Genomic DNA, 26,590 nt, shown 5'->3' with positions numbered 1-26,590 from the left:
TCATCCTGAATTCTCTATAACACACATTCAAGAGCTAAGGCTTTTTCCTCTGCAGTGCCTGGAAAGGCAGTCATTCTTTTTTACCAGCCTGAACTTTGACTTATGGTATTTTGGGCGCATCTTTGCCCTTTGGATTGACCTTAGAGAAATAAATGATTGTACTAAGTTGGAAATGCTAACACTCTGAAACTCCTAAGTACAGCTTAATTAGCTCCAAAACAGTGAGAATCACGGGGACACAGTGGAACAAAGAATACATATTGTTAATAAGAGAACAGGAATGTACCTCATAAAATTTAACAGATGATGACAGTCTCCTAACACATGTCCTGTCACATCAACAAATCCTTATTTAAGAGTTTAGCATTGTAGAAAAGTATATGTGCCAGCTGGTGCTCAGCTGCGAAAACCATCATCAGACACACAGGTCATAACATAACAGCTCAGATGCCAATGATCATAATTTGCTACTGCAGTAAATAATTAAAAATAGAAGTGTATTAATTTTATGGTGCATGAAGAGCATCAACAAATGAGATGAGCAAAGTACATTACTGCTGCTGCTTGGAAGGAGCCTAGTGACCTTACAAGCTGAGAGACAGACATATTTTGATAATTATTTCATGTTAACTCTGGAAAGTCCAATTTTAAAAAAATCAGACAATCACTTAATTGTGAATTTTTGGCTTTATAATTGGTATCCTGTAGCTCTATACTGACCAAACTCAGACATGCAAAGCCTCTCACTTCAGGGAAGAGAACTTCAAACTACCCTTTCAATTGGCTCCATCCTATGAAGAAGCAATTTGCCATATATTTTAATAAGACATTTACAATCTTGTTCATAATGTTAAAACATCTTCATTCAATCTGGCACAGCTTGTTCATACTGTGATTGATAGTTATATTACAGCCATGAAGGATAGTTTAGATAATTCTTAGTCCTGCCTCACTGCAGAGGACTGGACTAGATTACCTACTGAGGGCCCTTCCAGTCCTACATTTCTCTGATTCTGTGATTACAGTACCATATAGAAGTCCAAAATGAAACCAGGATCACACTGTGCTGCACAACTACCTAGTAAAGACAGCATCTGCCCTGAAAAGCTTACAGTTTAAGGTTTAGATCACACAATCTGACATTACATTAGCAAATACACAATCTGATCCTTGTCCTTTTTCTGTTGCTTTTCTAGTTGGTCTTCATCTGATCCAGACCTTCCCATATAACCTCTGCTATCTCTCTTTCAATGAATGTCACTGTCATTTGTGGTGGCTCTCTAATGAATGCTACTCCACCTTTCTCTTCTCCCTTAGGCTATTCCCTGCAGAAAAGGAGGATGAGATTTAAAAGAGGAATTTTTAATCTGCTGGCTCAGTACTGCCCTTGAATGAAAATAGTTTGCCAGTCTGACTGTGACACTGAGTTAAGTCGGCTCTCTAATCTGTGCTGCATTTCCATTCACAGCCATAATGACAGTAGAGCAGTAAGGACTAAAAGATAGTTGTTGTTAAAAAATTTTTGTTTCCCCCTGGTCATAGCAAGAAATAGAGCAAAGAGACGGAAAAGAGATGGCAGGCCTGTGTTTAGAGGGGGAATATCTGAGGCCCGGTGTGTATATATGTATATCCAGCTGTACATTCAGAGTAATAAATGCTGAATCCATCTGTACATTCAGCCTGAATAAATGCTGAATAGTAGAACAAAGGTGAAATCCTGGAAAACGATCCATCTAAATACCAGTAAAATCCCAAAATTTTGCACCATCAAAATTCAATTTGAGCACTCGGTTCACCATAAAATGCTCTCCCTCATTATAGCAGCATCATGCTAAACACTCCCTAACATTTAGAAAACCTTGAAAAACATATTTAGAGACCCTTCTCTCTCATTTTGTCTTGTCTTCTTTTTTGAGAAAAATTTGTTTTATTAAGCAATAGATAACAAAATGTATAGAAAAAACATTTATAAACAGCTGAGAATCGGCGCATGCAGTGTAAAGTACTTTAACAGTTTTAAAACCAGACATCAAGGCAAGATTCGCAGCTGCGATGCCCCCAGTATTAGGAGGCAGTGCAGGGGGAGGTGTAAGAACAACTGCTTTGATTCTATACCACCTGAGGATTTCCCTAGAATGAGGAAATTCTCCAAAGGCTATTTAAACTGACTTTAAGCCAACTTTGTGCCACTGGGCAGCACAATCACAAGAAAAGATCAACGCCCAAGATGTTTTTGAAACAATGAAGTATAACTAGATCTGAGGTACTTATATGTCCCCCATTACCATGATCTCTATGCACCTCACCATCTTTAATGTATTCACCCTCACAACATCTCTGCAAGATAGGGATTATTATCCCCGTTTTACAGATGGTGATCTGAGGCACGCAGAGGCTAAGTGATTTGACCAAGGAAGACTGTGGTGGACAGGGACTTGTACCACAGTCTCCCTAGCCTCAGTCTAGTGCCCTAACCACTAAACCATTCTTCCTTTCTCTATATTAAAAGGAATATATGCAGCAACTACATACAAAATATTAGACAGGCATTTACTACATATATTTGAATATTTGATATATCACCATCCTAAATATGTTTACCATAATACTAGGAAGATAACTATTCTAGAAAGGAAAACATCTGCCATTTTTTTATTTATTCTGGGAATGACTCTGTATTCCTATGCTTTTTATTTTACTATGGCTACCCTGTATGAAAACAGGATCTCTTTTATGTAAGAAATCCTCTCTCTTGCATCATCATCACTTGAAGACTTGGATCCTGATTCTAATCTTAGTAGCATAACTCAATTAATTTCACTTTCAGTTGATTTACTCCTGACCTGTGGAAATAAATTCATAATTTCTATCTGATATTACAGCTGGTTGCTATAATTACTCATTACCATATATTCTGGCTTTTGGTGGCGAATAAACTGCAGGAGCAGATGAGCTTTTACAAATCAGTGATGCTGTTTTCATCTAAATATCCCTACACATAAGGGGAAAAAAACAACAAGAGGAAAAAAGCAAGATATCTCTGCACAGTTGTCTCTAGAATAGTTTCCAAAGTTGTCCAGAAAGGATAGATGGCTTTGTAATATGTTTCAATTTAAAAAGATTTGAACCAACAATGATAAATAATTTCTTAACTTTTAATACCTGAGATAGAGAAAAATACTGCATCAGAATAGTTATACCATCCAAAGGGCCACAGGTACACGTTGATTAAAATTTCAAGTAACTGGATCATTGGGCCAAATATAGCAACTCCCATGGAGGTCTGTGTGCCACATTCAATGATGACAAATGATGCAGGTTGCATGTTTGGCCTGATTCTTCTCTCACTTACAGAGGTAAGAACCAGGAGTAATTCTGTCAAAGTCAATGGAATTATACTTTTGTAAAGATAGCATTGGACAAGTGTGTACAGTACTATAAATGGCAAAACAATGTAACATACACTGATGTGGCACCGTGAAGATGTAAAAGAAGTGTTATTTGTAGCAGAGCCGAATAGCTAACCCTATTTTAGCATTCCAAAACTGTCATGGAAATTCACCAGCTTAGGCAAAAATCTGCTAGCCCATCCTTTTCATAAATACCAAGAAAAACAACTCCATGCTTCCAAACACACATACACATGCGCGCACACACTCATACATACACATTTATTGCACACACCCCGGCAAAAATGTGCATTAACACCAACTCTCTTCCCTCCTTTTTTATTAACAGAAACATACTTCACACCAAACATGCTTTTTCTCTCTCCCTCTCTCACACTCAGCCCCACACCTGTTTATCATACATCCCAGATAACCACACCACCCTGCAATTCATGGGCTTCTCTATCTTCCCAGCTGCCACTCGCCCCCCCAATCATCGGCATTTATTCTGCCACCAGACCTGCCTATGTCAGTGCAGCAAAAACCCTGAGGAAAATCTACATAAAATTGATTTCATGCATGTTTTGAAGCTTCAGAGCAGAAGCCCCACTACAGAACCCTACAGCTCCATTAATCCTGTCCCCACGTTCCAGCCTTCCCCTAATCAATTTTAATTCTCCACTCATTTGCATTTATTTTCCTGCCTCCTGGTCCATTAATTCTATCCCTTTCTGCAGTCCATTGGTTCCCCACCCAGACTCAGACCTCCTTCTGTCCTTCAATGTCCTCAATCCTCCTTTTCCTCCACACACAGATCCTTTCCCTTTCCCCACTAGTTCCTCAGACAAAGGCTGAAAAGGGTTCCTTGCTCAGTAGGTGAGGAAATTCATGTTGCTACTACTTCTGGGTTGCTTCTCCCTTTCCTTTCCCTCCTTCCACTGCTGACTGCTCTTTGCTCCCTGCTCTGGGCTCCTTCTCCAGTCATCTTTGGATTTCTCAGTGGGGGGAGGGGAGTAGTTGTGTACACTGAAAGCAATGACTGATTGGCAGCAGAAGGTGTTTCAGCCAGTGGCCTTCCCCAACCCAAGAGCCAGCCAAGAACACCAGAGACTCAGCAGGAAGGCTGAAGAGTCAGAGAATTAATCAAAAACCCAGAGCCTCCACCCTAGAGCTGAAGGCTGGCAGGTCTGCCTCCTACTCATTTACTCTGATTTAACATTTCCCTTTCCCTGCAAATTCATCACTTCTGTTTTCTTTTTCATTGTCCACTTTATTCATGCCCTGCTTCCAAATTCATCAGTTATTTCCCCTTTCCCACCAAATCTATTACCCATTTGCCACAGCTTTTCAAAGCTGCACCAGAAACCTCAGCACCTCTCCTTCAATGAGGCCTCCTCCTTACAGCTGTCACACCTACCTCAGCAACTCTACTTCTGTTGGGCCTCACATCTTACCTAAGGGTAGGCACCATGTCTCTCCCCTTGGCTGCTCCATTTGGGTAAATCACAACTTCTGTACCTCAGTTTCCCAGTCTGTAAAATGGAGTTAACACTATTCACCTCCCTTCTTCACAGGGGCATATGAATGTTAATTAGGTTTTGTAATGCATACTGAAGATGAAAAGCACAGTAAAAATGTCAAGGGCTATCAGTGGTCTGAATCTACAGCTGAATTCATGAATCACATACCTTGCCATATTTTTGTGCATAGGATCCTGTAAGCAGCGAATGAAAAACGATGATAGTTTCATCCAAATCCCAAACAAATACACGCTGAAAATAGATGTGGTAACAAAATCAGTATGTGATCAGGAAATAAGATTTATGATCCAAAAATCAAAGCAGTCATGTCCTGTGCTTTAAATAAGTCCTAAATGAGTACGTTTATTCTGGAAATCAGCATCAACAAAAACGAGAGTCCTGTTGCACTTTAAAGACTAACAAATTTAATTTCTGCAGGCATAAGCTGTCGTGGGCTGTAACCCACTTATAAGTGAGTTACAGCCCACGAAAGCTTATGCCTGCAGAAATTAAATTTGTTAGTCTTTCTTTAAAGTGCTACAGAACTCTTGTTGTTTTTGTTGTATACAAACTAACAAGGCTATCCCTCTGGAACTTTTCAGCATCAACAGTGTACCTTAAAATCTATTAAAAAAAAAAAACACCGAGGACATTAAGCTTTTCAATTGCTTTCCAAACTTTTAATTACTTTACAACCTCTACAAGATTTCAAATATGTCACATACTATAGAATCTTTTAGTGGTCCAATAAAAGATATGATCTCATACACCTTGACTCTAACATACTACAGATGTCAGCATACTTTAGGTCAATTACTTTGATGTAAATAGCTATTAATTTAAGGATAAATTCTACTCTCCGATTCTTATATGCAACTCACATTGATTTCAATGACTTTCTGTTCCTCCAATACAGATAAATAACTCTTGCTGCTAGTTCTACATGCCACAGTAATTCACACAGAATAGGGAATTTAAATTATATTTTTTGACAAAATGTCTTATCTGAACTTTTTTATGTTGTTTTAGTTTTTAAAGGAAATTTCTTAGTGTTGGTAAGAGGCAGTTAGTTTAATTTTCACTGGTAAATTTCAGGGGGAAAAAAATGGAAATCTTCCCATAAATGTAAAAAATTACAACCACTGAATTTTTAAAAAATTAATTTGTGGAAAACTACAAAAAAAATTCACAGACAATTTGTCCCAGATCAGGATAAAATTCCTCACCCTCTGTACAAAAAGCTATTTCATCTAAGATTAATACCAAGCGCTACAGTCAATCTGGTCCCTCCAGTAGAGATGCAGGGGCAGGAACAGCCAAATGATAACAAATTTGTCTTCTGGTGATGTGGAGATATGCACTACATGCACAGGGGGTGGGGCAATCCAATGATACTAGCACTCAGTACCAATATCACAGTGGGAGGAGGCACATCACATAAACGTGCAGAACATTTCTCTGATCCTAGTTCTGGAATATACCATGCATGCAATGAGTGTTCTTCTTCTGTCACACTATGGCAGAATATTGCTAACACAGGAGTAACAAGAATTTAATCCCTCCACTGCTAGGAGGACACTTATGCTTTAAAACATCACCTTGTACATTACACAAATATATTTCTTCGCTAAAGCCTTGATCTCTCAAATAATGGTGCATAACTATTGAAGTCAATGACACTACTTACACTAAGTTAAATTAGTCCTTAAATGTTTGCAAGATCAGAGCCAAATACAGTATGTATCATATTTATGCATTCCTTTTTGTAATGCATATTTTTACACTGAATGTGTAGATAATTGGATCAATAAATTTGATTTTATTATTTTAAAAAAGTTAAACAATACATAAAATAAAAGTTAATCAGAAAAAATCTGAACACAGAAACCTTAAATTATTCTGTGGATCTATTCCACATTAAATTAGAAGAGACAATCTTAGAATTAGAAAATTCATGGATGTATCATGTTTACACTGTTATCTAACTTTCAATGTATTCATGTATAAAGGATTAATGTCCCATATTGTATAAATTTAAAGTAACCACTAGAAATCTAGTGCTTTCAATTAATGATACACATGATTCATGACATTTTTGTTAAAGCTTTAAACTGTTTCTTCAGCTTTAGTTTGCTGAATCTACTTTTCACTAGAAGAAACCTTCAGGTTACCATTCATCAGTTACCAAAGGGCATACCTCCAAGTCACTGTCCGGAGGGGGTGATGGATTATTCTTCCGCCCTCTACCCCGGGACTTTGACCCAGAACTCCGACACGTTCTCTCATCGAGATCTTTGATTGGTGTTGAGGGGCTCTGAACTGTGTCAAACTCCCCTGTAAATACAACCATTCATGGAAAAAAAGTCAGTATTTAATTTCTAAATAAGGTATAAAAGCTTTAAAAATGGCTCTCTACACACTTTATATGCCAACCCAAACACAAGGTACACATGTGCTGTAAACATAAAATACAGAAGAGCAGTACTCCGTTTCAGTTTTACATAACGTGAAATTGCAGATCCACAAATACATTGACTTTACCAAAGACAAACTTCTAAAAATCTCTTTAGAAAAGTAGAGAGGGTTTAAATGCACTAATATATATATATACACAAAATAGCGAAGCATCAAAATAAACTTTCTAAAATGCCATACTAATGGCCATGTCATGCTTTTTTTAAAATTTAAGGTGAGGATATTTTCTTTCCAATGTTAGGAGGTCAGCTAGATAGATTTCCAAATCCTCTGTTGCTGTGAAGACTCAATTTTAGCTCCTCTCCACACCAGCAGGAGACTCACCATCCTTATCCCATCCTAGATATTCCTGCAGATACCAGAATCCCTAGCCACCTCCTCCTCTCTGCCCAGAGTAACAGCCTGATCTCCTCATCCACCTCCCCACCCTCCCATGCTACCAGCTCCATGCCACTTCATCCCTCTACCTTCTTCTCAGCCCGATTTCCCTATGTAATCCACTTTACCACTGCTGGTCACAAACACGGAAGGCGGTCAACTGAGAACTGTCAGCAGGATAAGGCAGGTCACACTGGGAAGGCTGGCTGGGGAAAGAAAATGGAGCTATCTAGGACGGATTGTTTGAGACTTGCTCCATCCCATCTCCCAGGAACCAGAAATCCTCCTTCCTTCCCAACACTACTAGGGAACCTCCAAAAACATCTGGTGACATATCTAGGGAATGGCTAATTTAGCCAGTTTCCTAAGTGTGAAAAGACGTGAATCCTCCTCATTTGTCTGCCTTAATGATTTCATGCCTATGTTTCACAACAGTAATGGTGTACAGCTATGCTTGACATCTTCTAAAGTGTTCAACAAACTCATTCAAGGGTGCCGTCCAGTTTTTCTAATCTGTTGGGTTCTATGCTGCTGCGCTACAGATGGTTTTTTAAAAATACATTGAACGAGGGCGTCCACCCTTAACATCTGTTCCACCTTGTGTTTAGCTGTGACACTCTGAGTACCTTTCCCATACCTGAATAAGACCTGTGGATCTAGAAAGTTTGTCTCTTTCATCAACAGAAGCTAGTCCAATAAGCGCTATTAGCTCACCCACCCTGTCTCTTACAAATTACAAGTCAGGTACAAACATTTCCCAAGTTCCCTACTGTAACGGTGAATGCAATGTTTAGTGTTCTTTTGGTTTGAAACAAGGTTCTGAGTTGGCATCTTAATGGGCACCAGTCAGAAACAGGAAAGGGACAAAGCTCCTGCCTCACATTCAGAATGACAAGGTTTTCTTTTTATTCTGTCTGAAAAGCTGGAGTGGCATAAAACTGAGGGGGGAAGTACGAAACACTTTTCACTTTGGACAGATTGAAACCAAAGAGATACCTGGCTTTGGGAAGCCTAAATCAAAGGTAACTTGGTGAGGGCAGGATCTATTATTTATTAATTATTATTAATAGTAGTATTACCATAGCACCTAGGAGCTCTAATTATGTACTTTAGATGTTGTACAAACACAGAACAAAAAGATGGTCCCTGTCCCCACAGAGTTTACAATCAAGCCAAATAGCTCAATATTAAGGAATGTATAAGTTCAACTGGCAACAACTCCTTTCTTTTTCTTCCTGCTTTTCTTTTCTAAGAAGATTTTTATTAGGCTCACAAGTGAATACGATAGGCCATTTGCACCTACGTACGTTATATGTCATGAGAAAGGACAGGCCATATAGATCAACGTAAGAACATTTTAAAGTTCACATACGCAGAGACAAACCCTTTAAAAAGCTGTGGTCAAACCACAGAAATTCAGTAACATGTTCATACTGAGGCTACACAAGCAACCTGAACTCTTCCCCCATCATTGTCCACACACCAACCAAAATCAGCAAAAGCTTTGTCTCAAAATTGGCCAGTCGATGACTCTACTCCATATTTAGTCACACCTTACAAACCGAGATACTAATGACTTTACAGACTATTGGAAGGAAGGGGGAAGTAGCCAGTGGCAGCCATTCTAGGCTTGATTCTGACACACCGTTAATTTTTGTGGTTGTGAATCTGAAGATAGAAAGATAGGTGGAAGACAATTTGGACAAAAGTGATCATGGAATAATAGATTTCATGATTCTAATGAAAGGAAGAAGTGAAAGAAACACAATGGACTTCAAAAAAGCAAACTAAAAGACCTGGTATGTGAGGTCTCATAGGAAGAAAATATAAGGGAAAAAGATGTTCAGGAGAATTGGCAGATTCTCAAAGAGACAATATTAAAGTCACAAGAGCAAACTCTCCTAATGCTAAGGAAAGATAGAAGAACAGTAAGAGGCCAATATGTCTTCATCAGGAGCTCTTTAATGATGTAAAAATCAAAAAGGAATCCTACAAAAAGTGGAAACATGAATAAACTGCTAAGGATGAATACCAAAGAATAGTACAGGCACGTAGGGACAAAATCAGAAAGCACAAAATGAGTTACACCTAGCAAGGAACAAGAAGACAACAAAATAGACAACAAGAAGAGGTCTATAAATACATTAAGGGCAAGAGAAAGACAAAGGACAACGTAGGTCCACTATTTAACAGCAGGAAAAGAGAGGTAGTAACAGATGACATCAAGAAGGCTGAGGTGTGCAAAACCTATTTTGCTTCAGTCTTCACTAAAAAGGTTAATTGTGACCAAATGCTTAAAACAATTAATATTAAAAACAAGGGGGAAGGAACATAGGCCAGAATAGGAAAAGAGCAGATTAAAGCATATGTAGATAAATTAGATGTATTCAAGTTAGCAGGGCCTGACAAAATTCACCCTAAGGTACTTAAGGATCTAGCTGAAGCAATTTCTGAACCATTAGTGATTATCTTTGAGAACTCATGCAGGATAGCTGAGATCCCAAAGGACAGAGAAGGGCAAAAAAAGGAACAGCAAGGTCCCATGGAATTACAGACACTGGGTTGAGTGAATTTACATATTTCTAGTAAAAATAATTATTTTTATCGTCATTAAGTAAATCATTTAGTTCATTATATTGCTTAGTGAACAATCTGCTAAAGGTTGTTAAATAAGTAAAATGGAACAATGAGTGTCTCCAATGTTTTTATTATGTCTTGATTGGGAAAAAAATACTGTTGGTCATGTGAGGGAATTAAAAGAATTATAAACTTTCTTAAAATCTATGAAACTGCTTAAAGCCCCCACAAATGATAATACCACAATTATGATCTGATGTTTTTGACACAGATCTTCAATTATGTACAAATGAAGAGATGGAAATCCATCTGTATATACGTGGCATGAGTTTCTAATGAAAATAATTTTGTGTTTATCTATTTTCCAATAATTTGCTGCAGTAGATACACAATCATTTCATGCAAAGCAGAACTATTCCTACATAATGCACATTCACATTTTTCTTTTTCCTCGTAAGATAAAAACAAAACTTCATACAAGTCTCGCTTTTTTGTTTTATTGCTTCCCCAGCAAAATACCCAAATAGGTGAACTAAGAAGCAAGTAGTTTATAAATACTGATTCTTACCAAATCACCCCCTCCTCCCCAAAATGTCAACACAAAAATCAAAGTACAATACTGGTAACTTCTGAAAGTCCTAGAAAATAAGTTTTATTCAAAGTGTTTCTTTATAGTATCATTCAGTAATCCATGTCTCTGTATTTAGTTTAATATTTTATTCTACATGCATACATACTATCTATGAGAGTATCCTCAGAGAATATTTCTATAGAAATGAAACCAACAGAGTTCTATTAAAATGAAATAAGGCTATATAGCAATTATTCTAAATACCTGAAGAATTTAATAGAAAAACATTTTCTATAGCATTGGTTTGGGAGGGCTGCATTGCATGCAAGTGACAAAGCTGTATACATACTCTCATGAAGATTTTGGGGAGAAAAGAACAGGGCCAGACTGACATAGGCAAGAAAACAAAGTTATAATTTGACCTAGGATAAATTTTCAAAAGTGCCTAAATGACTTAGGAGTCAAATACCCATTTTCAAATGTGACTTAGGCACTTAGGAGCCTAAATCCAACTGACTTTCAATGAGACATGTTTCTAAATACATAAATCACTTTTGAAAATGGGTCTTAGGAATCTAAGATACTGAGGGCCAGAATTTTAAAGGTATTTAGGCACCCGTACGCATCTTTATAAATACCAGCACCTAAAAGAATATCTTTAAAAATCTAGTCCTTAGGCACTTTTGAAAAATTTACCCCAATCTAAAATGGTTATAATTTCAGAGGAATAGTAGGGAAATTAAATAGAAAAAAAATCACTTCCACTTAATCATGACTCAGTAGTATTCTTGCTTTACTGGTGCAGAACTAGACAGGAGAGGGAGTTCTGATTAATTAACCAACTGTATTTCCTGAGCAATGCCAATATCAGTAAAAGCACTAAAGGTAGTGGGGAAGTAAATAAGGCCAAGGAGTATTCGCTTGTCCTCCATAAGAAAGAGAAGAAAATAAGTTTGGTTAACTGAAAAAGTACAAAGTGACAGCTCGAAACTGGATTCCTTGCACAACCAGAACTTCCACTGACTTCAACAGGAGTTTTGAATTTGTAAGTATTCTAGGAGGGGACCCTTATTAAGGGAAATGTTATTTCCTAGTTCTTCCAAGACTACATAAAAAACAGACTAAAAGAAAAAGAACCCTACCTCTTGTCTAAACCTTTTAATTATTTTCAACACAAGAAAACATAATGTATGTGAAAAATGTAATGTTTTCTAAAAAATCAAGATTCAATTCTAAAGTCACATATTAAAACATCTGTTCCCAATTATTGAATTTACTTAATTCTTCCAAAAATAATTTTAAAAAATCTTTCTAGATCTTCTAAGAAAGTTCCTAATAGTTGAAGTAAATAACTGAATGCTATTTACAATTTCCATTTAATGTTAGTCATTACCAGTTGCCCCAGGCTTCTCCTTGGACCAACACTGTACATGATTGCATAATTATCCATTAATCAGTACTGTAACTAATCACTGTACCTTGTAAGTTCTAGATATTTACAGCCAACTTTATTTCATTAAGCTAATCTCTAAATCAGAATGACCAGCTGTCTCATACTTGAATGCAAGGCATGCTTCTATTTTAGAACTGCAGAAGTCAGTAAGTAGTGCATGGGGTTTTGAACAACTGTAGGCTTAATTGCTAGATTTGCTTTTCACAAACAGTAGGCTCATCCATATTAAAGGGGAAAATTATTTTTTTATCCTTACACGGCTTCAGAAATGAGTATATTCTTTAAACTTAAAAAAAACCTGACCAAAATAAAGAGCTGTAGTGTAGTAAGAATGTATGTCAAATCTGACAGAAACTAAATGCAAACTGGTCATAGACAGAAGGTATGAAAAATGTGTGTTCTTGTTTAGAGATAGGGAATTCCTAATGCAGTTCACCAAAGTTAGAAGTATTAATTGTAATGCTTGAAATTCTTTACGTTTTCTTATATTCAACACACAGCTATGGAATCTGGGAAACTTCATTCACTGGCAACTGAAAGTATAGATACAAGAAAGTGACAGGAAAGTGTTAAGCATGAACACGGTATGGCCTGTTATTGCAGGCATAGGGATGCAGGGCCAGCACAAAGCCTTCCATGCCACTAAGCCCTCCATGACCGAACTGAACAAAGAGAGTAAGAGCACAGCCAATGCTAAGGGGGCCCCCTCTGGGAGGGAAGACACAAGCATACATGCACACCCAGTGAAAACCCCATTGTGTACTGCTTCTGCATAGCCTAGTGTGCAGAAGGAAAGTCAATGCAGACTGATTTGTGCACATGCTTATTCCTTCCTGTGCATAGGCAGGCCCTACCACCATTATCCCAGAATACCAGCAGCAGGGCTCATTGTGCTTCTTCTCCATCCTGCAGGTGAAGGAGTAACCAGAAGCTTTTGCAATTGCTACCTCTGAGCCAAGATTTCCTAGTAACATCTCCCAAGTTCCACAAGCAGCTGGGCTCCCCTTCCCTGCTAAAGGGGAGAAGTTGCTGACAGCTGCATGCCACCTTCCTCTTTCTGCAAGCCATTACCAGAAACATCCCTCAGGCAAATGTGACATCATACCATCAATAACTTAAAACACAGTACGGACTGGGCTTGGCGTTAAGCTGGCTGTGGAACATAGTTAAGCTCCAGTCAGAATTATAAATTAAAACCATGTTTATAACAGCATTAGGGAACAACAGCATTGTTCACAAGTCTCTGGGCTCTCTCTGTGCTTGCTACAATGGGACGTTTGTGCCTGAATACATTATTAACATTGTCTGTGCATTCTCCACAGGAATTTTGCTATAATGCCACTTCTAGGAGAAACTACAGGTTTTCTTTAAAGGAAGACCCCACAAAGTGTGAGGAGTACAAGTTCTGATACGTCCGCATAAATGTGCATTGACGTACTGCCACGCAGGGAAGGGTCTGTGAAATAAAGAATCTGAATAAAGAATCCATACATGGATGTGTGGTGGTTGGGTTACCAGGAGCATTCCCACTTCCAGAAAACCTATGGGCCCGCTTGTTCCTTAGTCTCTCTATATCTGCCGATGGATGCACAGTACACCCCAAAGGAGGCAGACAGGAGCCAGGGCCATGGCCTGGGCACATCAGAGCAGGTGAAATGCACCAGGGGGAGCAGTCTGACTCATCCCGTAGGAAGGGGCAACCAGTACACCCCTCACTCACACTAGAGCGCACAGGGAGAAGAGACTGGGCTACCTTACTGCCCCCAAGACAGGACTGTGACTTAAAGGTATAGTCCTAAGTAAGGGTCAGTCCTTGACTGGAAGGTGAAGGTGCACAGACTGGTGGGAGAAAAGCCAAGAGAAGCTGACAGCTCCAAGAAAGAAACCGTAAATTGAGATCCTGCTATCAGCACACAGGAACACAACTACCAATCCTTTATAGTTGTAATTGTTTTCCTGACCTGCAGCAGTCATGCAGCTTCTTGTAGCTTATTTCACTCAATGGTAAGAGTAAATGTCTGGGGTTTTTTTTTGTTTTTTCATCTGGTTATCTTCTCATTCTACTCAATAAATACTATCATAATTGGGATTTGACTGTTGAGTTGGGAGTCGTATATGTTTGACTAGATTAAGGATCCTCTGCCCAGGAAAAGAAACCACGTCCCCTGGTCAGACAGAATTGGAGAGTGAAGCACCTGGATGCATCTATTTTAGATTTTAAATGGTGCAGACCATGGTTCCCCAGCCAACAAATCTCTTTAGACAGAACATGCTGATCCAGGCTACCGTAGTGCTGAGATGTGACCTAGTGTATCAGTAGTGTTCACAGGGTCTAAGCTACAGGCTAAGTATTCAAAATGCCGCACTCCATTTATGCAAGTGTATTTTTAAAGTAACACACAAGAACGCAGGCATGCAATGTATTTTCAAAATGGGTGTTGCACTCTGCACACTATGTCGCATGACCCGTTCAACACTTCACAGAAATGGGAAGTGCATGGGCAGATTTACAAGTTCAAATACATAAGCTATTTAAAAGGGAGACAGGCTCATGTGTTTAAATATAAAAACCATTCTCACTATTTCAGACTTACATACTCATGGGTTTCAGTTATTTAACTTGCATAAAGTTCCTTTCTATAGTACATTGAATGCAGATTATAAAACACTATCGTAAAGAGGTTTTGCAAATACAGTATGCTAACAGATCACTTGTAAGAAGCACAGCTACAAACTGAGATAATGTGCAAATCTATTCATTGCAAAATATTGTTAAGTATGCAGGAAGTAAAAAACATCCTGAAGCATGCAGCGTTCTCAAAACATAATGTTATAACCATTCATTGCATTCTTTCAACATATACCAGAATCTTTTTTAATTGTATGTGGAGCATCCACAGTGAATGTTCATTCCTGAAGTGTTCTAATTTCAGTTGATTATAAAGTAGTCTTTTATCTTTTGGTCTTAAATTTGGCAGGTTTGTTCTGAGTCCAGGAGCTAATAATTTTTAAGCTTGTGCCAAAATAGTTCAGCTACTTTCCAGAACCAAGGGAGTGAACAAAATATACTTTCCCATTTTATATAAACACACACTTTCCAAAAACATTTCAGCCTGAGGCAGACACCTGGCACAGGAAATTTCAACCCATACAGTTAAAGCAGAGGTGTCAAACATCCAGCCATACAGCCCACCAACTTCTTTGGTCCGGCTCCTGGCAGCAGCATGCACTGACGCGAGATCTCGCAGCATCACGCACTGCCGCCAGAGAATACGACGCCATGAGATCTCGCGGTGTTGCGCGCTGCCATGAGATCTGTGCGCTTTGGCAGCAGCGCATGGAGCGCTGTGTGCACGAGACACAGTGCTCCAAAAGTGCCTAGTATTTCGATTTATGGTATGTATGGCCCACTTGAAGTACATTTAATTCAAATCTGGCCCGCCATAGCAAATGAGTTCAACACCCCGAGTTAAAGTTGGGCAAAGTTATAAGTAACTGAAAACAGGGTCTTGTAATGGGAAGTGTCATGCAATCTAAACAGTAGGTAGTGCTGTCAGATCCGTGTAAGTGTTTTACACAACCTTAACTCCTCCCCCTTCTGCATATTCATTATTATAATATAGTACTGCATATTTTTTTCTGCAGGATCCCTTTGTCATTCAGTTCAGTAAAAAGAGAATGAGACAGCCTTGTGTAGTGAATTGGTCTAGGGTCCAGTGAACCTCTTTTGCATTCAGGGACTGATCCAAAACTCATTAAAGGCAATGAGAATCTTCCCATAGACTTCAATAGGTTTTGGATCAGGTCCACACTACAGAAATTGTATCATGTATGATGAATGAAGCAGGGTCCCCTGGAAGACAAATAAAGCTCACGTGGCAATGGACAGAGACATTGAAGATCTGGGGTCTTTTACTGTGTTTCTCAGACTTGGTATGTGAACTTGAGCAAGACACTTAATCTCTCTGTGCCACAGTCTCACATTTGTAAAATGAGGATAATACTTCTTGACTTTGCAGGGGTGTTGCAAGGATCAGTTTATTAAGCACTGTGAGGTGCTCACCTACTAACGTAATGAGCACCATAAAAAGTCTACAAAGAAGGAAAAGCAATCCTTATGTACAGCAGTGTGTGCTGATGGTGTGTACAGATGGTGTGCTGTATATGAAGCAGGCACGGAGCTACAGGGTGAATGATGGGGATAAAAAGAAAAACTGAACAGGTTCCTCATTCACAGAGCAACGTCCCCCTCATGCACTGAATGAGACGGGGTCCTGTAAAAATGTTGTGTGTGATTATATAGTAAAATATTGTAAATGCATATGCCCATGGGTGCATAATTGGGCAGGCAAACTTGGTCTTGTCCTGGCTTCTGAGTGCTTCACTTTACAACCTCAACTATTTTAATATAATTGTAATAGATTGATACTAATACCTGGTAGTTCTATTGTGAATTGTTGAATTTTGTGAATTAGCAATTGTGGCATGCACATACTTAAAGTTAAGCACACTAATAAATGCTTGTCTAAATAAAGAAACAACTGTAGTTTGATTTTAATTATTTATGATAATACTTCACAATATACCCTATTAGTAAATATGCCGAAATAGAGGAGGCAGTGTGACCTAGCGGATAGAGCACTGGACTGGCCCTTGGCAGATGTATCTTCTATTCCTGGCTCTGCCACTTGTCTCCTAGGTGACCTTTGGCCAGTCACTTCACGACTCTGTGCCTAAGTTTCCCCATCTGTAAAATGGTGATAACGATAAAGTGCTTCATCTATCTATGGATAAAGTGCTTCATCTATCTATGGATGAAGTGCTAGGTATTATTATTTTATTTAATTTAATTTAATTAATACTATATTATTAATAATAATAATATTATTAGGTGTCAGTAATACAAGTTCTCAGCCCCATTCTCCTGTTAAATCTTTGCTGAGAGCTGGAGAGGGATTGCCTTTTTGAGTGTGAATTAGAGAGGTCCTGCTACAACACAATAGTTTTTGACGCTCAAAGATATGTATCTGATTGTTGTCTTTTCTCATTCCCATAATGATACATGTATCAGTTTCCCAAAATTACTTGGTTGTGGTCTGTTTAATATCTAATCTGATATTACATGTTCTTTTTTTTGTTTTTAAAAATTTCTCATGATTGTTTCCATAATAAAATATTTTTTTAGAGACACTAAGAAAAGTGTAAAAGTTCACGTTTATTGGTTAAAAAATTACCTATGTTGGCATTTTGCAATTCTGCTTTCACACATCTAAACTGATGGGATAAAATACACAAAAGTTTTTCACCTTGATGAAGGTCTGTACCTGGTTGACTATTCAGGCCAGGGAGAGATTCCTGTAGCTGATAGGTTGATGATGATGAAGAGGTGCCATCAGCTGTGTTGTTTGAGGTCATATATGCTCCATATGTTGATGCTGAATAATACTGTGCATACTGGTTTTGGCCAAAAGCTGTGTAGGATGGATAATCCTGGAAAAGTAAAGACAGTTTATTAAGTGAACTGATTTCTTTATCATGTATTTTAAATGAAAAGGTTGATCAATTTTTCTTATGAAGATTTCAGTCTTTGATTATATATTAAAGTACACTGCTGCCCTATCAAACATTCAACCATAATAGTCCTGTTTTAACCTAAATAGGTCAAATTATGAAATTGTATGATCACTTAAAATATTTTTTTCTACTGCACATATAAAAGTGTTGATATTCATACCTGTTGTGAACTACTGAAGTTTGTAGAATTTGAGACTGAATTGTTTGCATAAATAGTAGATGAGGGTGTAAAACTAGAACCTAAAGTTAAAGGAAATAATTCGTTATAAGAACATATTTGTGTATTGAAAAGAAAATCTTTCACAGTACAATACAGACAGATCAGAAGCACAAACAACTGAGATTCTCACTTTAAAATATAAAACATTATAATAAATACTCAACAGAGATAAAACACTGCTTCCAAATTATTTTTCCCTTTTCATATTTTTAAAGGAAACTTGGAGAAGATGTGGTTTTGTTGATCAAGAAAACCTTTTCACATTTACTACTGTGCCTCAACCCACTCCCGTGTAAGTTTCTTTTCTCTCTTTTTTTCTCCTCTCGTTACATATATTCATTACTTAGTTCATCTTCACTTCCAACCATCCAGTCTCAGCATAAAACAGTTCAAATACCTTCTCCCTCTCAAGTAAAAGAGGGACTTTAACCAAGGATCTTTCACGTTGCAGGTAAATACTCTGTCCTCTGGGCTAAGAATTGAGGGAAGCAGGCCTCCTCCTCCCCACTGTTTTGTGTAAACTCCCTATAATCAGGCAAGCAAGATAGGAAGAGGAACGCCTACCGCCTACTCTCCCCCTGCAGTTCGTGCATCACCCTGGGGCATAGGCAGCTGAATGCCTGGCCTGAGGCTGCAGTGCACATGCTCGGAGGTAGAAACATAGATGTCAAGGGAACTTTTATGGCAAAAATGTAAATGCTAAGTGAGTTTAGGCACCTACTGCTGAGTGGGGATTTTCTGAAGCCCAGCGGGACCTGATTCTGGAATTTAGGTACCTCAATGGCAGTCAGGATACTTAAATCCTTTTGTGACTCTAGTCCCTAGTTCCTATTGATTTCAATGGGAGTTAAGTGACTAACTCGTTTAGGCTCTTTTGAAAATCCCACTAGGTGCCATTCTGCATCTTCAAGCCCTTAAATACTTTTGCAAATCTGGCCCTTGGTCTTTTGATAACTGTTTCTTATGAAGAAATGCACATCATAATGCTAAATCAAAAAAATAATACCTTCCACGAGGTCACAGGATATCAGCCTGTATGTCAATTTCAATTATTTTAATGCGAGGTAGGCACCTAAATTTGAACATTTGAACCTAAAGGCCTACTTCAGTCCTGTTCAGACTAAGCAACACCTCACTCCTGAGGAGTGCCATTGAAATGAAAGAGGGGAAAAGACAATGTTGGTTGCTGACCTGGCATTTGATAAGAATACGGTGTTTGGCCTGGCTGTGGTGTGGAAAACCCCGGACTGTAACTGAGGCATCCACTCTGGAGTGGTGACTGCGTTTGCGAAAGCCCGCTTTCCGTCTTGATGCCTGGCAACATTACACCCAAATCTGTGTGAGAAATTAATTTTCAACTGATTATTTAAAATGTTCTCTGGCAGATGGGGAGAAAAGTAAAGAATTTTCCTGTTGACAATCAATCTTACTTCTAACTAAGGAAGCATAACAATGAGAGGTAAAAATACCATATGTAGGTAAGCTGTAAGGCTGTCCTGTCTGTGAGTAGGCTGTATAGACTGCTGGCTGCTGCATTCCTGAATACTGGGTCTGTCCGGAATAGGCAGACATTGTCTGAGCTGCTGGTGTAGAAAGAATGTGTGGATAGGGCCTAAATATCAGGAAAAATAGCATTACTGTGGCAACAAATACTTTACATTTTGATTCAAGCAATAAAATAAAGTTTCAAGAAGTCTACAAACGGATTTTTTTGTCTTACTCTTACAGAAGAATTACTCTTCTGGAATCCAATCTAACCTTACTGAAGTAAACGGAGAGACTCTCTGGGTCATATTCTCTGGTGCAGTGTGGATGTTTTGTACCATACAACCAGCATAATAAAACATTAAAGCTACTGTATCCAATCCCAGGAGGATCACCCCACTGCCAACATAGCTCTATATGGTTTTGACAGCCCCCCTTCCCCTCTGCCCTTGGAGCAATGAGCATCTGGCATAAGTCAATCAGAGACGCCCTCAGGCTGCTCTAATCCAATGAAGGAGAACTGGCCTAGACACAATGGCAGCAGGGTCAGGGGAGTGCAAACATGAGTGCCAAGATACACAAATTTGTACTATGTACAGTTCAGCTGTAGCTAAGGATCTGGCTCTCTGACTTCAATGGGAGATGGACTGAGCCGATGTAGAGTGGCATTAAAAAATGCCTACAGTAATACTTCAATAACAAGATAGGCTTTCACCATTTGGAAAATTTAGGTTACAGAAAAAAGAATGGAAATAAAAGTGATCTTTTGTTTATGAATATTGACATTTGAATAAAGAGTGAAGAGTGAATAAAATCAGGTTTAAAATTTTTACCTTCCAGAGTTGCAAAAATGTATTCAGAAACATTTGTCTTGGAATATTTAATAAGTCAAATAAGATTTTATGGACCAACTGCTGAGCAAACACACTCTGAAGAATTATCGTAACTGAAACCTGGCCATTAAAAACTATGACTAAATATCAAATACTAATTTCTTCTGCTTTTTTTTCTAATTACTTCTGCACAGTTGGCAGCAGTTGCTATCAGAAAAAGATTACACTTTAATTTAGATGCCAAAAAATTATTACAGTAAATCAAAAATTGAAGGAGAGCTTGTAATATATTTGGACAAGAATATCTGATGCACTGTCAGTCAAATCCCCTTGTAAGTGAAATAAGAAAGACTACACTTAGTTCGTTGTTGTAGTTGCCTGAAGAAGAGTTCTGTGTAAGCTCGAAAGCTTGTCTCTTTCACCAACAGAAGTTCATCCAATAAAAGATATTACTTCACCCACCTTGTCTCTCTAATATGCATAGTTGTATGCAGTGGTGTTGTAATGGTGTTAGTCCCAGGATAGAAGAGAGTCTCTCTAATATGCATAGTTCAGACATTTACTTGTCATCTTATTAAATATTTGTTGATATGATGTGAATACAATGTATTAAAATAAAGTAACTTCAGACAGCATAACTTGCTAACATTTCAGCATTTTCATTTTAGAAACATAATGCCAAATTTTCAAACATTGCTTCTGCATACTTGACAGGGCCGGATAGGAGGCTAACAAACGTCACACTGCAATCAGAAACATGTATGCACCAAACTGGTAGTGCCACATGCAAATGAGCACTTGCATGCAGTTTACAGCATTGCCAACTCTACTGATTTTATCTCAGCTCTCACAATATGTGGTGTTTTGTCAAAGTCCCAGCTCTTTGAAGTCATGTGACTACATGAGAATCTCACTTTTTTTGGGGGGGCGGGGGGAGAGAGTAAGTATCTAGCCCTTATAGTAGCAGAGAAAAACCTGAAACATGATCCCCTACTGGTTTAAGAAACAGAAGATAAATAAAAAGAATCCAACATGCTTTTGCAGAGCCTGATTCATAATTTTTTGAATGCTTGGCAATACTGACTATGGAATGCCTATATATAGACAGTTGTCTTTTTTTAATGCAATGTTACTTGTACATGCAAGTACTCATTTTGCACATGCAATTGTGGGTTTTTCACCAATCAAGTGCCTGCTTCCATGTGTTTGAGCATATTCTGTCAGCACAACTTAGGTGCCTATGTTTGAGAATTTGACCACTGGGATTCAATCTTGCCCTTACATCTGTGTGCAGAATCAATTATATATGTTGTATATAACTGCATAACTACATATCTAAGAGCCAGAGCAAAGTCTTCACCAACTGTGTGAGAGAAAAAATAGAGAAATTATGCTAATGGGGATTAGTATCAAGTCAAATTCTTAACTATGTAGCCATTTGTTGCTTCTTTTATTTAGTTATTGTGTATTCTGTATTCCATTATTGGAAAGTTTGAACAACAGAATTGCCTGAAATCTTAGTCATTCACTGTAATAAGCTAGAAAAGATGTGGTCACTAACTTGGAGGGATATATCTGCGGCGAGTACTGATGTGCTGATCTTGGACTGTAGCCACTACTTGTTATTACTGCAAAACAGAAAACAAGAGTGCAACACTTACCAAAACAAACATGGATTTAATTCACATACCAAAAACTTTGAAGAGATAATGAATGCTAAAATATTTACATTTGTAGAGTTTTTAACTAAAACAGCACAACCTTTCATCAAGCCTAAACTACTATATTTTTAATATGCAAACTGAAAACATACAGTAAACTGCCAAACAATCCATTTTATAAAAGCCATTTTTCCCTGTATCAGCATGCAGCACCTTTTAATTTTTTTAAAAATATATTTCTGCATACATTTCACACATATTTGATCCACAAGTCATGAAGCTTTCTCTAAGTGAAACTTCCTGTAATGTATTATAAAATTGCCATTTTAAAAAATGTATGATACAATGTATAGTATATAGGATTGAAAAAATTATAAAATCTAATTTAAAAGCTTGACACTTGAAAGTTTAATTACAATTTGGAATTTGCAAAATATTTTTTTTTTCCATGTTTGAGTTTTTTAGCAAATTTAGCGATCGTGAAAGATATCAAATTGACAGCCTGGGAAAACAAATTTATCTACTTATCTTCAGATCAGTTAGAGCAAGACAGTGGCAATATTTTTATTTGAAATGTCAGTAAAACAAATCCCAGTTCAGTCCCCTTAACCATACTTATGCCTATACTATCAGCTGTATTCTTCCGAAAAAGCTTACAGAATGATTGTCATATCCTATTAAAATTTCAATCAAAAGCAGCACCCAAATTGGACTAATTCCAAGAATTTGGAAGTTTCACTTTCCTTTAACCATCTGTCTTGACTAAGACAGATGTATTCCAAATATATGTACTCCAAAGTGCTGAACCAATCCCTTCAGAGCAAATCCATACTGAGCAAATATACAGAGTGTCTTTATTAGGCCATCTGCTGTTCATTCACTGTTCAAAAGATTAAAGTAGTACACAACGAAGCACTGGAATTTCTGTAGTCTAATCAATCATAGTTATACTTCAAAGTATGCCCTTCCTGAGTTGTTCATAGGGGTACTGCAAACCAACTTTAAGAATTGTATAAGTGACAAATAGGCTTGGGTTCCCAAATATTTTATGAAATGTGATCTATTTCTACATCCAGGTCTAATGAATGCCTTTAAGATCTACTGCTCTGAACACATGCAAAATTTCATAGTTCTTAAGCTATTTTAAACGTTTAGAATATCTAGGAAAATGTAGTAGAAGGAAAAGAATTAATTCCTCTTAAATGGACATTAGATTAGCTTCAAAATTAGAAAACACTGGTTAATAATTTGTAGACCCTGTGCAGTTTTCATAAAATTTCAATTTGTAAGTTGCAAAGCATATATCAAAGCAAACTGTCTATAAAACTATAAAGAGTTTTCTTATTTGCTAAACTTCTGAAGGATAGTCAGTCACCCTACAACACCTCAATCCTCTTTATTAAGGCCTTGTCTACACTAGAACTTGTGTTGGCAAAACTTTTGTCACTCAGGATGTGAAAAGACCACCACCCTGAGCAACATCAGTTTTGTCAGAATAAGTGCTCATGTAGACAGGGCTAAGTCGGAGGGAGATGCTCGTTGAGCTGATTTTATTACGTCGAGGGGAGAAATCTCTTCCATTGGTATAACGTGGCTACACGAGCGCTTATGCTAGCAAAACTTATGTCGCTCAGGAAGGTGGTTTTTTCACACCCCTGAGTGACAAACATTTTGCTGACGTAAGTGCTAAGTGTAGACAAAGCCTAAGACAAAACAGCTACAAGGTGATCTTGCAGATTCTCAGATTAATGAAATTTAATGATCCACTAATTGCATTTCTGCTGCCTTTTGACCAGTAATGTAATTAGATGAAATATCAGACCATTTTTTTCTCTTATTACTGAACTGTATTTTGGGAAGCGGAAGATCCAGCTAATCAACCAACTTTGAGAAACAAAACAGGTTTATCATACTACTGTAACTGGTACAAAGTAAATTTTAAAACAGCTACAGTGGATGAACTGTTTTTTCTTATCAAATCACTCAGTGAAATTAGCAATTTTACAGCAAAATGCATGATGTAATTAAACAGCTCTGCACATCCATCTCTCTATAATGTGCATTCAGAAAGACATAAGAAAATATTCTTGAATGTGTCTTCTTTTAATATTTTCAGTTTCTTTCCATTTCATCTTAATGACTGTACAAATAATATTGTATTAGTTGTTTTCCTCCTTTCCTGGACCTAAATTGGTCTGTACTGGGATAGAAAAAATATAGGTGCCCAGAAAGTATTACATATATTTATTTTATTTACATATCTTATAATATTAGAACACCTCAACACATTTGTAAATGTCTTGAAGACACTTAATCATGCACACAGCTAGTCTATATAATCCAAGTTCTCTTCACTATTACTCTCATCCTCGTTCTTTAATTCCTTCTGATAGTTTGTTACACCAATTTGTATATGTTGAATTAGATTGTAAGATCTTTGGGGAACATATTTTATGTATCTGCACAATGGTTCTCTGGACGCTATTAAGGTTTTGCCTGACATTTTCTGTTATAAAAACCTGTTTTCAGTTCCTTATAACTTTGCCAAACTTTAACTGCTTGGGCTGAAAATTTCTGTGCTGGGAGTCTGCCTCAGGTAGATTGATTTTTTTTTTTTTTTTTTAATTGTCAGCCAAAATGGTCCAAGAATGAAGCTAGGGAAAACAGTTATTTTGCCATGTTAAAACATTCTGGGGTCCTTTTCATAGTGCGGCCATGTTTTGGAACAGGGACTTGAAATTTGACCTAGGTGTTAGGGATGCGTCTTTTGCTGTCCCCATGAAAATCCACCTAAATTTTGCCAGGTTATAATCCTTTGAAAAATCACAGCGCACACACACTCAATAGCGATCTTTTAAATTTAGCAGCTAAATTCTCTGTCAATTACACCTACAATGAGAATGCTCCAGTCCAGTTGTAGGTCTGGATTGCTGCCAACTCAACTGGGGACACCTGCAGTGAGGGCAGAGAGAATGTCTTGATTGTGCTTACAATGACCCCCTGCTGGGCCAGGCAGCATGACAGAGGAAGCTGCCTGATTCAAGTTCAGAGGGGACAAGAGCTGGATATGCAGGGAGGGGAGAAATGTGGGGCGTCAGGAGAGAGAAAGGGAAACTGGGCCTAGGAGTTGGGATGTGGGGAGACTGGGACTGAGAACCAGTGGGGTAGAAGGCAGAAGGTAAGTGTGGAGGGTATAGATGGGAGACAGATCTGAAGAGAAGCTGCAGTATGGGGGCAGAACTGGGATTGACTGGCCAAAGAGACTGGAGCAAGGAGCTGGGGAGGAGGGTGGGTGAGGAGGGAAGATTGGGACTGAGAGCCGATGGGGAATGAGTGTGAAATGGTGTCTGGATGCCAGGGTGGGACAGAGAGAGACAGATGGGTTGAGAAGCCAGAAGTTGGAAAGTTGTTAAGGACATCGAAGTTAACGGTAATTGGGACAAAATACAACGTGGCTTTACAAAAGGTAGATCGTGCCAGACCAACCTGATCTCCTTTTTTGAGAATGTAACAGATTTTTTAGACAAAGGGAATGCAGTGAATCTAATTTACCTAGATTTCAGTGAGGCATTTGATACGGTTCCACATGGGAAATTATTAGTTAAATTGGAAAAGATGGGGATTAATATGAAAATTGGAAGGTGGATAAGGAACTGGTTAAAGGGGAGACTACAATGGGTCATACTGAAAGGGGAATTGTCAGGCTGGAGGGAGGTTACTAGTGGAGTTCCTCAGGGATCAGTCTTGGGACTGATCTTATTTAACTTCTTTATTACTGACCTTGGCACAGAAAGTGGGAGTGTGCTAATAAAGGTTGCGGATGATACAAAGTTGGGAGGTATTGCTAATACAGAGAAAGATCGGGATATCACACAAGAAGATCTGGATGACCTTGTAAACTGGAGTAATAGAAATAGGATGAAATGTAATAGTGGAACGTACAAGGTCATGCGCTTAGGGACTAATAAGAACTTTTGCTATAAGCTGGGGATGCATTAGTTGAAAGTGACAGAGGAAGAGAAGGACCTGGGCGTATTGGTTGATCACAGGATGACTATGAGCTGCCAATGTGCTGTGGCAGTGAAAAAAGCTAATTCAGTCCGAGGATGCATCAGGCGAGGTATTTCCAGTAAAGATAGGGAGGTGTTAGTACCGTTATACAAGGCATTGGTCAGACCTCATCTGGAACACTATGTGCAGTTCTGGTCTCCCATGTTTAATAAAGATGAATTCAAACTGGAACAGGTGCAGAGAAGGGCTACTAGGATGATCAGAGGAATGGAAAACCTGCCTTATGAGAGGAGCCTCAAAGAGCTTGGCTTGTTTAGCCTAACCGAAAGAAGGTCGAGGGGAGAGATGATTGCTCTCTATAAATACATCAAAGGGATAAATACCAGGGAGGGAGAGGAGTTATTTAAGTTCAGCGCCAATGTGGACACAAGAAAAAATGGATA

General features: G+C 38.2%; 1 protein-coding gene across 7 annotated transcripts in view; it reads right to left on the bottom strand.

Moving 5' to 3' along the window:
• EYA4 (EYA transcriptional coactivator and phosphatase 4) overlaps window positions 1–26,590 on the bottom strand; it is a 184,523-nt gene that overhangs the window by 26,927 nt on the left and 131,006 nt on the right. For 5 of the 7 annotated variants that reach the window (XM_067542251.1, XM_067542250.1, XM_067542253.1 and 2 more), the window contains 7 exons: window positions 22,037–22,103; window positions 19,627–19,769; window positions 19,349–19,492; window positions 18,098–18,177; window positions 17,670–17,853; window positions 7,107–7,243; window positions 5,078–5,161 (listed from right to left, as the gene is read on the bottom strand). In XM_067542251.1, coding sequence (XP_067398352.1) covers window positions 5,078–5,161; window positions 7,107–7,243; window positions 17,670–17,853; window positions 18,098–18,177; window positions 19,349–19,492; window positions 19,627–19,769; window positions 22,037–22,103 — 839 coding nt within the window. The remainder of the gene's footprint in view (window positions 1–5,077; window positions 5,162–7,106; window positions 7,244–17,669; window positions 17,854–18,097; window positions 18,178–19,348; window positions 19,493–19,626; window positions 19,770–22,036; window positions 22,104–26,590) is intronic. The other 2 variants (XM_067542252.1, XM_067542257.1) reach the window with 1 other exon arrangement.

Source organism: Emydura macquarii, unplaced genomic scaffold, assembly GCF_026122565.2.
Source record: "Emydura macquarii macquarii isolate MOO-44397 ecotype Brisbane River unplaced genomic scaffold, CSIRO-AGI_Emac_v2 contig_705, whole genome shotgun sequence".
Classification (NCBI taxonomy): Eukaryota; Metazoa; Chordata; order Testudines; family Chelidae; genus Emydura; species Emydura macquarii.
This window is presented reverse-complemented; position numbering and strand designations above follow the sequence as displayed.